Source organism: Alosa pseudoharengus, unplaced genomic scaffold (assembly GCF_046254945.1).
Source record: "Alosa pseudoharengus isolate Yale_2024_CS ecotype anadromous, Long Island Sound unplaced genomic scaffold, YU_APseudo_1.1 YU_APseudo_1.1_scf_23, whole genome shotgun sequence".
Lineage (NCBI taxonomy): Eukaryota > Metazoa > Chordata > Actinopteri > Clupeiformes > Clupeidae > Alosa > Alosa pseudoharengus.
In genome coordinates, this window is record NW_027468685.1 from 32,200,638 (window position 1) to 32,216,575 (window position 15,938).

General features: G+C 40.8%; 1 protein-coding gene across 1 annotated transcript in view; it reads left to right on the top strand.

The window, feature by feature from the left end:
• msto1 (misato mitochondrial distribution and morphology regulator 1) overlaps nucleotides 1-15,938 on the top strand; it is an 88,766-nt gene that overhangs the window by 36,391 nt on the left and 36,437 nt on the right. Inside the window, exons 6-7 of the mRNA XM_076302388.1 lie at nucleotides 2,288-2,438; nucleotides 9,419-9,533. Coding sequence (XP_076158503.1) covers nucleotides 2,288-2,438; nucleotides 9,419-9,533 — 266 coding nt within the window. The remainder of the gene's footprint in view (nucleotides 1-2,287; nucleotides 2,439-9,418; nucleotides 9,534-15,938) is intronic.

Genomic DNA, 15,938 nt, shown 5'->3' on the forward strand with positions numbered 1-15,938 from the left:
TGTATAAGTATAAAGTATATATACTCTTGATCCTGTGAGTGAAATTTGGTCTCTGCATTTATCCCAATTTGTGAATTAGTGAAACGCACACAGTGAACACACAGTGAGGTGAAGCACACACTAACCTGGAGCAAGTGAGCTGCCTGCTACAGCGGCGCTCAGGGAGCAGTGAGGGGTTAGGTGCCTTGCTCAAGGGCACTTCAACCGTGGATGTGGGCATAGGAGAGCGGTGCTCAACCACTTTCCCCGCCCACATTTTTCCTACTGGGCGGTGATCGAACCGGCAACCCTTCGGTTACAAGCCCGAAGCCCTAACCAGTAGGCCACGGCTGCCCCAAACGGCTGATCAGTGATACTGTAAATGCCATTGTTAACCGAAGAGTGCCAAACTCTTCACTGCCCGTGAACACCTAGGGCCCAAGTACATTTGCTTGCATCCTGTTTGCAGACATCTTTTCCCTTCAACATCATTCAAATTGAGTTACAAACCAGAAAACAGAGGAACTGCTGCAGCCTGGATCACAAGCTAATTCTGTGGATCGTGGACTTGCTCACTATTAGAACTCAGAAAGTGCTGGTCAGTCAAAGGCTCTCTGACCTCCGATACACTTCAACTGACTCTCCCAGGGCTCTATCCTTGTACTCAGATGACTACAAAAACCCAGCCATTTGAGACCACAACCACTTCTAATTAAACTCACTAAGAGCATATATATGGATGAGGTCTGAAGGAAAAGGCTGAAAGACAAGATTTACAGGATATTCCCCCTTTCACCTGAGAAGAACCTAATGTGGTGTTGCTTAATAAAGGCATTATTCTAGAACTTCACCACACAATAGGTCTACAGTACATAACCTATTAAGAAAACCCGGTTCTCCATCTAAAAACTTTGTTCTGACTTTTTTCTCGAATGATGTACCAAAGGTAGTGCCAGAATGTCTGCCGAAGCATGTAGCATTTCTGTAATACATAATACTGTAAGTAGTGGAGTGCCCTGACTTTTCTGGTGGATGTACTTGGACTGCCACATAATCCAAATGTGCTGCTTTCTACATTATAAACAATGTAATTGTTCAATGTATTTTGTCCTGGAATGTCGATGCCTTTTAGGGCTGTATTTTGGGCACCAGCGCATGGTGTAAAGTTCGTTTTCCACCCGCGCAAAGTTTAATTCGGTATTTTGCATGTTTATTTTTTAAACATTGCGCCCAGGGGTGTGGCAATTAACAACCTAGGGAGGGGCCTGGCGCGTTGTCTAAAAATCACTATCGTACACCACCTAAACCTGGTCAGAAGTCAATGGCGAGTTGTTCATATGCTATTTTAAGAGCGCATGTCAACAGTCATATTGGCAGGTGCACGCACCATCCTTCTATCATTCATGAACGCACACCAGCGCACTTCCATGCAAAGCATTACAAATTGCACGATTACAATGGGAAACATAATTAGAATAAAGATATTACGAAATACTGTACAGCTCATAATGAGTAGTTATTCACCATCATTTGCAAATTGGTAATGACAGTTAAAAGTGATTAGGGGAGAGGCGAGAGACACATATGGAGCACAGCTGAAGACGCACTGTCACAAGATATAAGCAACTCCTCTGCAGGATAAATGTTGTTTTATTCAGTCATTTGAGCAATATTAGGGTAAGTGTTGCTTTTTCCAGCCTATGTTTTCGGTGGTAACCCATTGTCAGTCAATAGTGAAAGTAACTGCATATAACTGTCTTGTCGTTGACTGACTCTTACTTAGTTTCACTTTGCCAATGAGTTCAAATAATAGACGAGTGGAAATGCGTGAAGGCTATGCTAGGTTTTAGTAAAGCATGGTTTAAGAATGACTATTCCATACGGTTTCGCAAGCAGCCTCCTTCAAATGCACCGTTGAATGCCAAAATACCGATGCATTTATTTGACATATCGCGCTTTGCGCCGTTAAAGGGAATGACAGATGTCATTCTCATTGGTTTAAAATGATGTTACGCCCCAAACACACCCATATGACTGATTAAAAAACCTAAGAACACCTTGTTGCGCCATGCGCTCCACGTTTGATAACGAAACCCCTCCCAATGTGAACTGGACATCCTACTAAATTTGAATAGACTTTTGACGAGTGACGATGCACTTTAGAATGTCATGATAGGGCCCTTAGACTTTTCAACTGCAAAAGGCATGTTGTTTAGGAGATGGGATATTAACTAAAAGCTCAAGGTTTTTTTAGGTTTTGAATGTTATTAATCATCAATGACTGATTGATATAACATACAAATTGCAGGAGCTCTTGCCATACAAACGGTGAACAGCAGTCTGGAGCACTCTAAGAGGGTGTATAGTCTGGAGGGAAATGTGAGGGTGTGGTCTGATTTCCTGAGGCTTCACTTACACCCAAGGACCATCTCAGTAATCCATCAGTACAACCATGACGGGTAGGTTTGTTTGTCTTGATCCTATAACAAGCATTATGAAAAAATGAACAGTAATGAAAAAAATCCAGAAATGTTCCGATTACATTTTCCATGGTGTTTTTAGGAATTTTTAGAAATTTGTGAAAACTTTCAGTAGTTGTCTGGAATGTTTTATGGAAATTGTATTAGCCTCTACCTTGTTAAAAGCAAGATACATGGTAATAAGAGAGAGATTACTTAAAAGGTGACATTAGCTTTCTGAGGAGTTAGTGCTCCATATATGGGACTAGTAGCTCAAAAAGTATTCACTTCTTTGTGGAATTGCAGCCATTTCAAACAAGATTTCCTCATTCGGGGCTTTTTTTGGGGGGAGGGGGGCAACTTTATTTTTAATAAATCAAAATATATATTTTATAGTATACACAATTTTACAATACAGACTTATATACAGTGCATTACTTTGTCTTACCGTAACCATTCACCCAGTTTAGTGAGACCCTGGGTACATAAGGGGAGGGGAGATTATAACACCACGTACAGAGTGTAACACATAACATATAAGACACGACAAGGTGACAGACAACAGAGGGACAAGACAGTTGAAAAACACAATGACATATTATTAGCGATTGAGTAGAATGATCTGAGATTCACATTAGTTGGTCACGGTTAGGGTGTTTTAGGGGAGAGGGATTTGGAAACATGTTATGCATAAGTGTGGAGAGTGTGTGCCTATGTGTACAGTATGTGTAAAGTGATAGCTGCAGGGGCAAAAGGAAAAAGAAAATAAATAAACTTAACATAACGGAAGAGAGAGGTATGTCTGGTAATGTACACGGCTTGTAGTTATGTTTTTGTGGAATTTAGAAATGTCAAAAATGGGGACCAGGTGTCTTCAAAGGCTGACATTTGCTTCATTCTGTTTGCATTGTGTTTCTCCATTGAATCTGAGATTAAGAGCCAATCTCATTTCTCTGTTTTACCCCTTCCCCTTCCCCTATCCCTTCATCTTACCCCTAGCCTTTGTCCCTGGAAACTGAGTGGCAAGACATAGGGGTGAAAATATTCCCCTTGGAAATGGGATAACACTAGCCAACCATAATATAAGGGAGAGCTGGGATGATTCAAACACTTGAATTAAACGTAATTTACAGAGATCGTACCACACTGAAAGCTAATATTTTGTCACTAGCAACCTGTCTTCTGTCTGATAGGCTATCAGTGCATTTTCAGCTCTGAATAAAACCGTTCAGGAATTATTTCAACAAAAGCAGAACGTGCCTATGTTCGTTCGTAGCTCCTGGTCCGGGTGAATAAAACAGGGATGGGGGACGAAATAAACATGCAGTTTGCCATGTAAACATCCCACAACTCCTTTGATATTTTACAATATCCAAATGGTCTTTACTTGACATCAGAAGCAATCGCTACCAGTAGTAGCCTAGATGCGAGGGGTCGGCAGCAGTATGCAGCATTCATATCAGATGAGCGGTAAAAAAGTTCAGCGAATTTAGCTGCTGTTGGACTTTACATTTCTGACATGGTATGCTGCCAATTCGCGGGGTATCAGACATGGAAATATTATGTAAAATGCGAGACATTCGTGCAAATAATGATGTGCTGTTAACATTCACAAATTAGCGATTTTTGAAAACTTCCTTATGAAGAACAGGACCTTCAATATATGGTCACAAGATTGAATGCAACATAAAACAAATACCGTTTTAATTTTAGAATCCTTAGTAATGCCAACATTTCATATCAATGAATCTCTTTTCCGGTGTGAGTGGTGTATGTTGGGTATTTCTCTTACCCCTCGGTTTCAAGTAAGCTTGCGAAAATGCTTGTTTTTAAGGGGTATCTACCCCTTCCCCTTAGTAGTCCGGTGGACAGCCCATAGAGCCCCATTGTGGACCCGGAAATGTTGAGTACACCAAAGTTTTATGATGGAAATATATAGTATGGGTTCCCAGCATGCAGAAACTGCTGGATGCTAATTTGCATATGTTGGGCAATTTGTGTAATTGAGCTAATTAGCATAAATTAGCATAATTGCCTATATTGATCATATTATAAGAGCTGCTTGGCCAAAATGGTCAATGATAGTATGTTTTTAGGGGTTACTGGAGATGCTGAGTCCATATCTGACATTTTCAAGATTCAAAATCACTATTTTAACTTGGTTTGGTCACGTTTTTACTCTCATTAACCTTATTTTGCTAGGAGGATAGGGCTGTAGCGATATACAGTAGGGCTGTACACCAACAGTAGGGCGATACACCAACCTAACAATTCGTATCACAATTTTTGACCCACGGTTTGATACGAACGTCGATTTTTTTGGAGGGGTCGGGCTAGACATTTCAATAGCCTACCTTAGAACACCAGAGGATTACAATATAATATATATGTATTATTTTATATCCTGATATTAAAAGAGAGAATACTGAATGTCTGATATTTATGACAGCACACTTTATGCAGATTAGCCTATAGCTTAGGCCTACTATTTCTATTACAACTCTACCACATTCAGCTTCTCTGGTTGAAGCCTGGAAATATTGTACACAAAGAAGCATAAAGCGCTTTCAGACATACGTGTAAGACCGGAGGTTCTGCCGATGTTAAACGGTGGGGCCGTATATCTGAACGACATAACCGGTCATATGGAAGTCCGAATTCACCCGGTGTTTATATTACCCCCGACCTAGTATTTCCTCCGGACATTATGTAAATGTGCTGTGTCTGAACGAGGCGTAGAACATGCGGTTAAAATTCACACCTAGTGAGAGGGCGTGTTGGTGACGTTTCTTTCGTGCGTCCATGTGGTTAAATCTGACTTAAATGCCAGTGTTATGATGGAGTGGCATAGTGCTGTCCAGAAAATCTCCGACATGGAAAGATGCAGACATCACGGAGCTACTGTCCATGAGGGCATACAACATTTTGATAAAACACATGAAGGGAATGGCACGTTGTAGCCTACAACTGCATGGCAAGGCCAAACGAATTCAAAAGACTGAATCATCATAAGCAGAAGGCGCTGAAAAGGCAGTAGCCTAAAGCGACGTCGTTGACGACAATAACAGGAGTATTTAATAAATTGTTAGCCAACACGGTTTTCTGTTCATTGATAGCCTTAGGCAGAATTAGGCTACAGAAAAGAATACAGGATTTTTTTCTCTCCCGGCAGTAAAGACAGTAGATTCGTGTTTAAAATTAAATGAAAACTAAAGGTAGGCTATAGGCTAATTATGCATATGACCATCCAGAGGAGGCTGGTGATCTGTCAAGAATGATGAAGATCGTAAGATACAGATGGTTTTATTGTTGCTGTCATTATTACCACAAACACGAATTGACAACGAAACCATGGCGATCGTGGGTTATATCTTGCCTGCTTATTAGGCCATGCACAGCCCTGTCAGAACTCCGTGTAGCATGCATACTGGCAGTTTTCATAAACCATCACCAACTAGTTCGCACTTTGGATATAGCCTATCGTTGGATTGTGAAAAGCCCAATTTTTAATAACTACAGTACAACAGATGAGGTAGGGTGCATCTTTTGCAATTAGAATTTCGTGTTGGTGAGACCTGTTGCCTATCAGTAGACATGTCATCTCGAGTTCCACTACAGCTTAGCTAGTGCCACCGAAATATGACACTGAAATCCTTTCACTATTGGAGTCGCTCAGATAGAAACAGCTGTAACGTGGTTAGGGTTAGGGTTAGGGTCACTTTTGCTGTGGAGTGGAGACGCCATAAGTTAGGTGTGGTTTTGACAATCAGAAAAGCAATATACTGAAATAGTTTAATGATGTAAAGTCAAGTGCTGGTCTGGTGTGTGTGCACGCAGTTTTTATTGATGAGTCGGAGTGGCAAGGGCATTATAAAACTTCTCGCTCTTAGGCCTACTCATACACCGCGTTGAAATGGCGTAGCTGTCTAAATTCAAATCATATCATGCTAGGGGAGAAATCGTTGGACATCCATTATTTTGTTATTCAGCACCCATGGTCAAAAATATGTTCCCGCGCGCCTGCATGGGGATAGTATGCTTTTGGAAAAAAATAAATCATGAAAAAACTTCACTGTTATGTAGGCCTAGTATTTTGTTTGTTGCTTAAAAACGTTGTATGATGGCCTTGAAGTCTTGAGTTAGCCTACTGAATTGGCTGGTAGCCTACCATAAAGTGTGTGCATGCTCTCTCTCTCCAACGCAAACCAGATTCTGGCACATAACGTTGAAAACAGATAAATGTGTTTACTCGAAGCACACATACAAATACTGTATGTGCGCACTTACGTGACTATCCTACTTCAAGTATTACGCACAATAGATTTCTCTTCTTTAGCCTATAATGCATAGGCTACACTTTGTAAACAAAAAGCAGCTGTGACAGGCAGCGGCCGCATATATTCTGCGTCATATATCTCGCATCTTGTGAACTCTAAGCCCCCACCCCTCACTCGACAACCACACGGAGATTCTGTAATATGCGTGTGTGTCGTTCACACATACGTCCGTATAAGGTCAGTATTAGGTCCGCAGGTTAGCATCATATCTGAATCATCCGAAGGGTAGGACCTCCGTTTGACAAACCTCCGCATGTACTCCGGAGGTTATATCTGAAAGCGCTTATAGTTGGCTAGCTTATCATAGTCTACTGATTGGACTGTTAAGTTTCCTCATGTGTGTTTAAGGTAATACTCTTCTCGTAGGGACAAGCCCTTTTGGGAAACATTGGTATTGAGATGATCACTCAACTTGAATGCAAGAGCTTTAACAAATATGTGCAGCATGCTAATGATGCTAAGCAGATTTAATAGTGTAATGATTGATGAGACAGCGTTGTCTAATCAAAAGCTTTATTAAAGGTCGGGAGCAGGGACATCGGCACAGAACATAGCACACGCCAGGGAAGTCAAGAACACTCGCACCTTACACACATAGGGTTGGACGCAGCTGCACCATACAGGCACAAGCACACGTAATAACAACCCCAAAGTTCTCCCAGAATCCCCAGCGCGAAACATTGTGGGAATCTCAAGCACAGTCCAGCACGCTGACGTTACACAGCTCCCCCAACAAGCCATTGCCGTCCTCGGCACATTCAGTCCAGCAAAGTCTCTGGCACTGCCACACAGCAGGTGGGGTGCACACACCGCAAGATCCCTACTCACCCAGGGGAACCACCAGCGGCCCAATGCAGGTAGTGCTGGCAGTCACCTGGCCTGTCGCCGCTCGTCCCCAGCTCCCTTTCAGAGAACGCCCTCAGGTCGCACTTTCGCAGTGTGCACCACCACAACGTTCCTCCAACACCTGGCGGGGCCTAGCCTCCACTGGCACAGACTCCCCACCACTGAACACCATAACTGGCACCGCACCTCCAACGCTCTGCTCCGTCATCTCGCCAGTCGAGGCAGCAGACTCCAGCTCCATCGTAGCCGGACCACACTGCGCAATCAGGCTACAGCTACCGACGTTGGCGTCCCTCCTCTGCTACCTCGTCGCATATCGGTCCTCCGCTGCTCCCGGCCGCTCCACTCCGCCACGGTCGCGCCAAGACGTAGACCTTCTCTCTGGCTCGTGCCATTGGATTTCACACAACAAACTTTTTTCCCCTTATTTTTCTAAAGAGCGCCGGCAAACAGGCCAACAAGAACAGGCACCCGCACAGCATGGTGCCTCCCACACGCACTGCAACTGTAACTGCAAAGCTGGGTTAAAACTGTGTATACATGTATCTGGAATGTGCAGCTGCAGGCCTGGCCTGTACTAATTATTGTTTCTGCAAAGGCAGTGATGTTACATGTTGCAATATATCTATATACACAGCTAAAAGAGCTGAAGGACAGGGATGAAGAGTCTGGAGAAGATGGCGACAGGACAACGGATGAGGACAGGAGGAGTAGTAGAGGCTAGTTCTTCCCTTTGTTACTCAATTGTGAGTCACAGCAGAGGGCCAGTGAATAGCTATTTCCAAAATTATTGTGGAATTCAGAAATAACTTGAAATTATTCCTGAACACTGAACATTTTTATCCTCCAAAAATCCGTCTAAATCGCCCCCAAAAACTCAGCAAAATCAGCTTAATGAGAGTAAGAACGTGACCAAACCATGTTTAAATAGTGATTTTGAGCCTTGAAAATGTCAGATATGGACTCTCCAGTAACACTTAAAAACATACTAACATTGTCCATTTTGGCCAAGCAGCTCCTATAATATGATCAATATAGGGGATTATGCTACTTTATGCTAATTAGCTTAATTAAACAAATTGCCCAAAATATGCAAATTAGCATCCGGCAGTTTCTGCATACTGGGGACCCATACTATATATTTTTATCATAAAACTTTGGTGTACTCAACATTTCCGGGTTCACCTTTCTGTCAACTAGACTATAGCCCTACCCCTTGATCCAAAAGAGAATTGGGATAGCCCTTCCTCTCACGTGAACGCGCAAAACTAAGGGGAAGGGGAAGGGGTAAGACAGAGAAATGAGATTGGCCCTAAATTTGTCCAGTGATTGATGTGGCAAGATTTCTTTGATTTCCAGTTTTGGATAACTACTTTCTTAGCGACAGCTAGAAAGATGAGCAACGGATTCCTGTATTTTTGCGGGATATGGATTTCGGAGAAGTCACCAATGAGACAGAGTGTTAGAGATGATGGGATTCTGGAGCTCAGGATGGTGGGCAGTGTCTCAGTGACTGTGATCCAGAAAGAGTGAACTGGTTGGCAGTGCCACATGGTGTGCAAATAGTCGTCTGTGCTACCTAAAGTGCATTGTGAACAGATATCGGTATTGTGTAGGCCCATTTTTAACATTTTACTTTGGATGATGTGAGTTCTGTGAATGACTTTATATTGTATAAGCTGCAGGTTTGTGTTATCGGTCATGGCAAATTACAGGGCAAAAACAGCTGCTACTTTTTATTTTGAAAGGAACTTTGATGGTTATTATAATATTTATATTATGTATGTGTCTGTATAGTGAGTCTGATCGTCTGGAGGCATTTGGCCAGGGGGAGGCTCTCTGCAAAGGTCCAGTATTGGACGAACTGGAAGACAAGCTGCACTTCTTCATTGAAGAGTGTGATTACCTTCAGGTAACTATGCACTGCTGTAAGCTTCCTGGCCTGAGCTAACATTCCTGTATCATTCAGCACTGTTCCATTCCTCACAGATGAGTGTTCAGGAGACTTTATGGCGTACACTTTCTGTTGTGAAAACACATTACTAATAGCTATAAGAAGACATCAGAACAGAAAAAGAAACTGATTATTTATCATAATGCCGCTGTGCAGTATAATGTGTGCCTATACCTCTATTCTGTACTTTTCAAAATTGTACTTTTGTCACCTGCTGGTTGTGATGGTAATTTTCCTAGTACCACAGTTATCTGGAAACTCAGTCAGGATGATGTTCAATCAGGAAACAGGCTTTATTCTTTCAATGATGTGCATCAAGGGAGAGACACAAGCTTCACCAGGAGGATTCACCCATATCTCTAAACTATACATGAGAACTTGTAAACTTAAGTATGTTACAAACAGAGGGGGGCGTGACTCCTTCTTCTAATTCAGAGGGCTGTGCCTTCTATTCGGTCATAAATGCTAGCAGCCAAACGTAACATTGGGAGGTGTGAAAGCCCCAGCATCCCTCACATAGACAGACAAATAATCTCACCTGTGAATAAACAAAGGTTTCTGGAAAGTCTCCTATTGAATTCTAATCATTCAATTATAACCCTAAGGATGCACTGCATACAGACTAAAGAAACAAGAGATTAACATGGGTACAAAAGCACAAATGATCATAAGAAATACACATGCCACGGTATAATGCTGACTCACAATTCTTTCTGTTGTAAATGGGTATTTTCACAATCCAGGTAAGTACTTTGTTTCACAAGGCCTAAAGCATCTTGAAATATCAGTATTTATGTTTTTTTTAATTTTGTTTAAGGATAGTTGAAGGATAGAAAAATGTTTCATGACAACTGGACATTGACAATTGTTAGATATAGAATGATTTAACATTTCCAATGTTAAATGTGAGTTGGAGGGGACATCTGTAAGAAATTTAGTTTTTCCATCACTATAAAGTTTATCCGATTTTCACAAAACTTGGCGCAGATGATCTTCAGACCATGCCTCACAAATGCATTGCTTTTAGACCCATACTCAAAACTGGACGCCCGTCACAAGCAATCAAAATTGGTGGCAAAGCCATATCTTGGCAAGTCTTTCACGTATCAAAACTAAACTTAGGACACAGGTACAGGACCAAATTAGGAAGAGGCACAATACATTTAGTGACCTTAGACCCATAGGGGGCGCTGTTATTAGCAAAATTACGTTTTGGCCTATAACTGGTGATGTGTTTGGATTTAAAACATATTAGTGATGCAGTGTTAATTTCGTTGACGAAGACTATGACGAAAAATATTAGTCAACTAACCTTTTTTCGTAAAATTAAATAAAAAGTCAGATATGATGACGAAGACTATGACTATAAACTATGATAAATAGACTATAAATAAATATAACTGACACTTATAAAAATGACACGAATAAAAATGAGACGAAAATGTTAGGGAGGGACGAATGGAGAAGAGATCCAATCGGAACTACTCTATTTGTGGGACAAGTTGGGAAGAAATCCAATCAGAGCGAATTTTTGAGGGTAGGTTGAGCCATTTAAAAAGCCGCGGCAAATGCAGGCATAACAGCTAAACAAACGCAGCAGCAGCAGTTGCATAGGAGGAGAACAAAGATGAGTTTGCAGAACTTCGCACAGTTTCGAGGGCGTTTTTCATAACAGTTAGGTTGTTTACATTATATGCACAGTCTTAGTTACACAGTTGTGACTGATTTCAGCTGTCTTCGCTCATTAATCGCATTTCATAGTGACATTTGACCCAGTGCAGTCTGGCTATCGTGACTGAAGCAGGCTGACCAGAAAGCACTGCTTTGAATGAAACATTTAGCCTACGTTTTAAAAAGAACACCCAGACCAATACTGTTGACAGGAACATCAATCTGAAGTAAGCAATTTCCGTTGCCCACCGTAGCAGTTCTCACGTCTGAAGTAACACCTCAATGCAAAACAATCCGGACGTAGTCCTAGTTAGCACACCTCTAGATGATAATAATGCTAGCCGCCAGCCTTGTCACAGGTAAAATGTTTTGCTGAGCCTACCTTAACTAACCGACAAACTCCCTTAATAAATTGACTACATGTGTTGCACAGTTGAAACAAAATGTCTTCAAAAGTATGTTGAAGGTGATTACATTTATTTCCAATAACTTCACAAACTACATTTCCATTTGCACTTGTAGGCTCTTTCTCTCGTTTTCCTACTGTACTGTTTTGAACTGCTCTATTTCTTATCCTGGACTGCCACGTACTGGATAGAAAAGGCAACAACCTAGTAATTATGTGAATTAAAATCTACAACATTTTTGAATGGCCAAAAAAGGATAAATCATAGGGGGTATTCCAAACATTACCTTGCTGTTAGGGTAGCCTATGCTGCACATGTCGTAGACAGTGAGTGGTAACTTCAGTCACTTGCATTTATCATGCTAAAAATCTGACACCAGGCACTACGCTGATGCCTGAGCCAGAGAAAATTATAATAAAAGTGACAGATGTTGAACTTTAGTTTATAATGTTAGTTTGGCTCTTCATTGATTCACTCATCTGCCAAACTTGTTTTTAAGATGTTCATAGCAAAAATGGATGCATGTGATTAATTTAGATTAATTAATCACAGAGTATGTAAATAACTAGATAATTTTTTTAATCCATTGACAGCCTTCATTTCAATAATATTGTACTTCATCTTGAAAGAATGTCATATGCATTGCATATCATTCACAGAGAATGCATATCTTTTTCAGGGAGCATGTATATTTTTCAGGGAGAGCAGGCCTTATGCAGGCCTTATATGCAGGCCTTATATTTCCAATGCTTTCACGAGATTATTTTGTGACAAAGCCACAGTCAGTGTTTTTGACATTAAGAATAAAGTAAAATACATCTTTTGTATTACAACCGTTAAATCTGTGTCTATTCAGACCTTAATGCCATTCCATAACAGACTGATGGATACTTCCAATGACTGGAAAATCTGGAGAAACATTTAGGCAACTTTAATTTAAGCACAATAAATTTGGTGACCTTCGACCACTAAGATGGCGCTAGAGTTACAAGAAGTTAGCTCATATCTCAGCAACGTTTTCACGTATAGGGAGGGAAAGTGAAAACCAGCGCCCCAAGTGGTTGCGTTCCTATCGAAGAGCAGCTCCAATGTTAAGTCCCATAGACCTATTTTAAAAAAAAATACTGTGAAGCCAAATCAGCGATCCTATCCACCAAAAATATTTTTCAGTGTCTATACAGTAATAATAACTGTGAAAATGTCAGACCCTATTTTGCCTTATTTAAAAAAAATAGAAATTGCTCCTTTTGTTTCATAAACGAACTACAAAAAAGCCACGTGACTTTACCCTTCGACGTTACTCACGGTAGCATGGTTTGTTTATTAGCCTGGTTAGCATTGCCACTTAACACTTACTGCCAGCTCTTCATGTGAGTAAAAGCACAACACCAGTTATCCAGACATAAAGGTTATCACCACGCGGTTTACATCACCTTCCGTTATTACAAAAATATGTAAGCCAGTTAAGCAAATTGCCGTATTGATCAGTTAGAGATGAAGCGCCCAAACCTGTGACGTCACATGCAACTGTAGTTTGTTATCACCATGTTACGACAAAAACTCAAAACAATTAAACTGATCCTAAAAATAAGGTATGACCACTTGAAGCAATAGAGGTGACCCCAGTGCCTAACATATGTAAGGAATTAAATTAAGATCCCAATGTGCACCGAGATATCTTTTTTCTAAAAAAAAATCCCATCCCCTCCGCTAAACTCTAGGAACGCAACCACTAGATGGCGATGAGATTACTTTCCCTCCCTATGGAAACCAAACTTGGTATATGGACTTGGGACCATCCTGAGGACGCACAATACATTTGGTTTCCTCTACCACTAGGGGCACTATAATTAGCAAGGCTTTCTCGTATCAACACCAAACTTGGTACTTGGAGTCGTGAACACATCCTGAGGACCTACAATGCATTTGGTGACCTTGGACCACTATCACCGCTATAATTAGCCACACTTTCACCTAAACCAAATTTGGTATGTGGACTTAGGAGCACATCCCGAGGACGCACAATAAATTTGTTGTGCTTTGACCACTAGAGTGCTTTCACGCAGGGCTTTGAACCGATTGTTCCGAACAGAAACGGAATTATAACGTTTCCGGTTATGAGTTCCACCAATAAATTGACGTTCCCAAACCGGTTAGAACAAAAAAATACTGTTCCCGGAACGGTTAATTTCGTTCCTGTCAGCTGTTTAATGCTACCGATTTATGTCACATCTTTCTCATCCAGCTTAAACCAAATGTAATAATATTACAACCATTATTAAATAATAATAATTATATTATTAATAATAATAATAATAATTAAATAGGCCTACAATTATTTAAAATGTGTAGTTTATTGTTAAAAGAGAAAATTTCCACACAAACGTAACCACATTATTAAGACACGTGGTTATGCCACTCGGGCAACAACAAATTCCAACTGTCGGGGGGAAAGGCCATCCAGTAGGCCTACTTATACCGTAACAAGTCTTTTGTTTTGTCTTGCTTAGGCCTACTTGCAATTAGGCCTGTTTCATCAGGTAGGGTCTATTGTTTATCAACAAACATAGCCTACTAATTATAGCCTGTAATAACAGTGGCTCACATTTAACAGTTCGCAAAAACTAAAAAAAATGGCTATACCAACCTGGCATTTTTAAACAAACAACAAAAAAACAAAGATTTGTGACTGACATTAGGCCTAACGAGAGTAAATTGCCTTCCACGATGCAAAAAATATGGATTTGGAATCTCAGTATGTCTTCCCATCTACACAAACAGAAAAGGTGCCACAAATGAGAAAGATAATCCGTTTAGTGCAGGGGTGGGCAAACTGCGGCCCGCGGGCCGGATCCAAGCACTTTCATCCGGCCCGCCGAACATTTCATTTGGTTATCAGGCTGCTCGCTATTTTTTTTCCTGCGATAGTTAGTTAGCTTTACCGCAAACTGCTTTTCACTCTCCTTAGAGAACGTTTACAATGTCAATGTCAAAACATCATGTTAAATAGAGATAACATCATGTTAAACTAAGTTAACTCTTAGTTATCTCCTTTGCAGCAGATCTAACGTGAACATTATGCAATCCATTTAATTGGGAACGCGTCTGCACTCACGAGAGGGAGAGAGAGCCGCAGGTTCTGGCTTGTCATTGTTGATAAGTGATATGTCCTTCTTATAAGAAACTTTTAAAAGGAAATCATGAAGGCAACAGTAGTTCCCACTACTGACCATTTAAAAACTGTGAGAGGGCCCAGCACTAGCCATACCGGAGCAGGCAGAAGATCATTGAGAAATAAACGTGAATTAAAGTGACTGTCTTAAAGCGACTGTCTTAAAGCGACAGTGCACAATTTGTACATTTGTAAAACAGCATAAAATTAGCAGTATTTTTAAGCAATTCACATTTTAAAACAAATATTTGTCATACTAAATTATAGGCTATAATTTTTTATGTGTGGGGGAGGGGGGGGGGGGGTTGTCGAAACCGAACTTTGAACATGGACTCAAGACCCAATCCCGTGGATGTAAAATAAATTTGGTGATTTTTGACCACTTTTGGGGCACTATAATTAGCAACACTTTTTCATATCAACACCAAACTTGCTATGTGAACTTTTGACCACATCCTGAGGACACACAATAAATTTGGTGATGTTTGACCACTAAGGCGGTGCTAGAGAAACAGGAAGTGAACTCACATGTCAGTAACCCTTTCACAAATGACAAAAAACAAAACCAATTTTGGTACGAGGCATCAGGGCATGGCCCTGACCATGCACACCAATTTCTATGCCTTTAGGTCTAATCATCTAGCGCCACCAAACGGTCAAAATTAGTCAAGTTCACTGCCACTGCTTGGCCCCCTCATTGCTGCTCTGCAGCTATATTAAGAGTTGTAATACTGTGTTTTTGACATTATGTCAAAATGGTTTTCACATTCTCTCGCTATTTCTAGGTCATTTTTTTATGTTTTAAACTAATATTTTGACACCTGGCCCTTTCAAACCTTTATCAAGTTTGCTTGTTGGAGCCTTGGTTGACCAACAAGTATGGTGTACATGGTCAGCATATGAAGTTCTTGTTCATGTGCATTTTTGCCATTGTTGCTGCCATTGTTGCTGTAGTACAGGAAACATCTGAGAAGTAATAAGTAAAACACATAAGTGGTTATGCAGCTAGCAAATTCCCCTCAACAACAAACACAGAAATGGTTTTATGTATGCAGCTCTCCTTTACGTCAATTCTCTCTGCTGTTATCATAGCGAAATATTGTACCAATACAA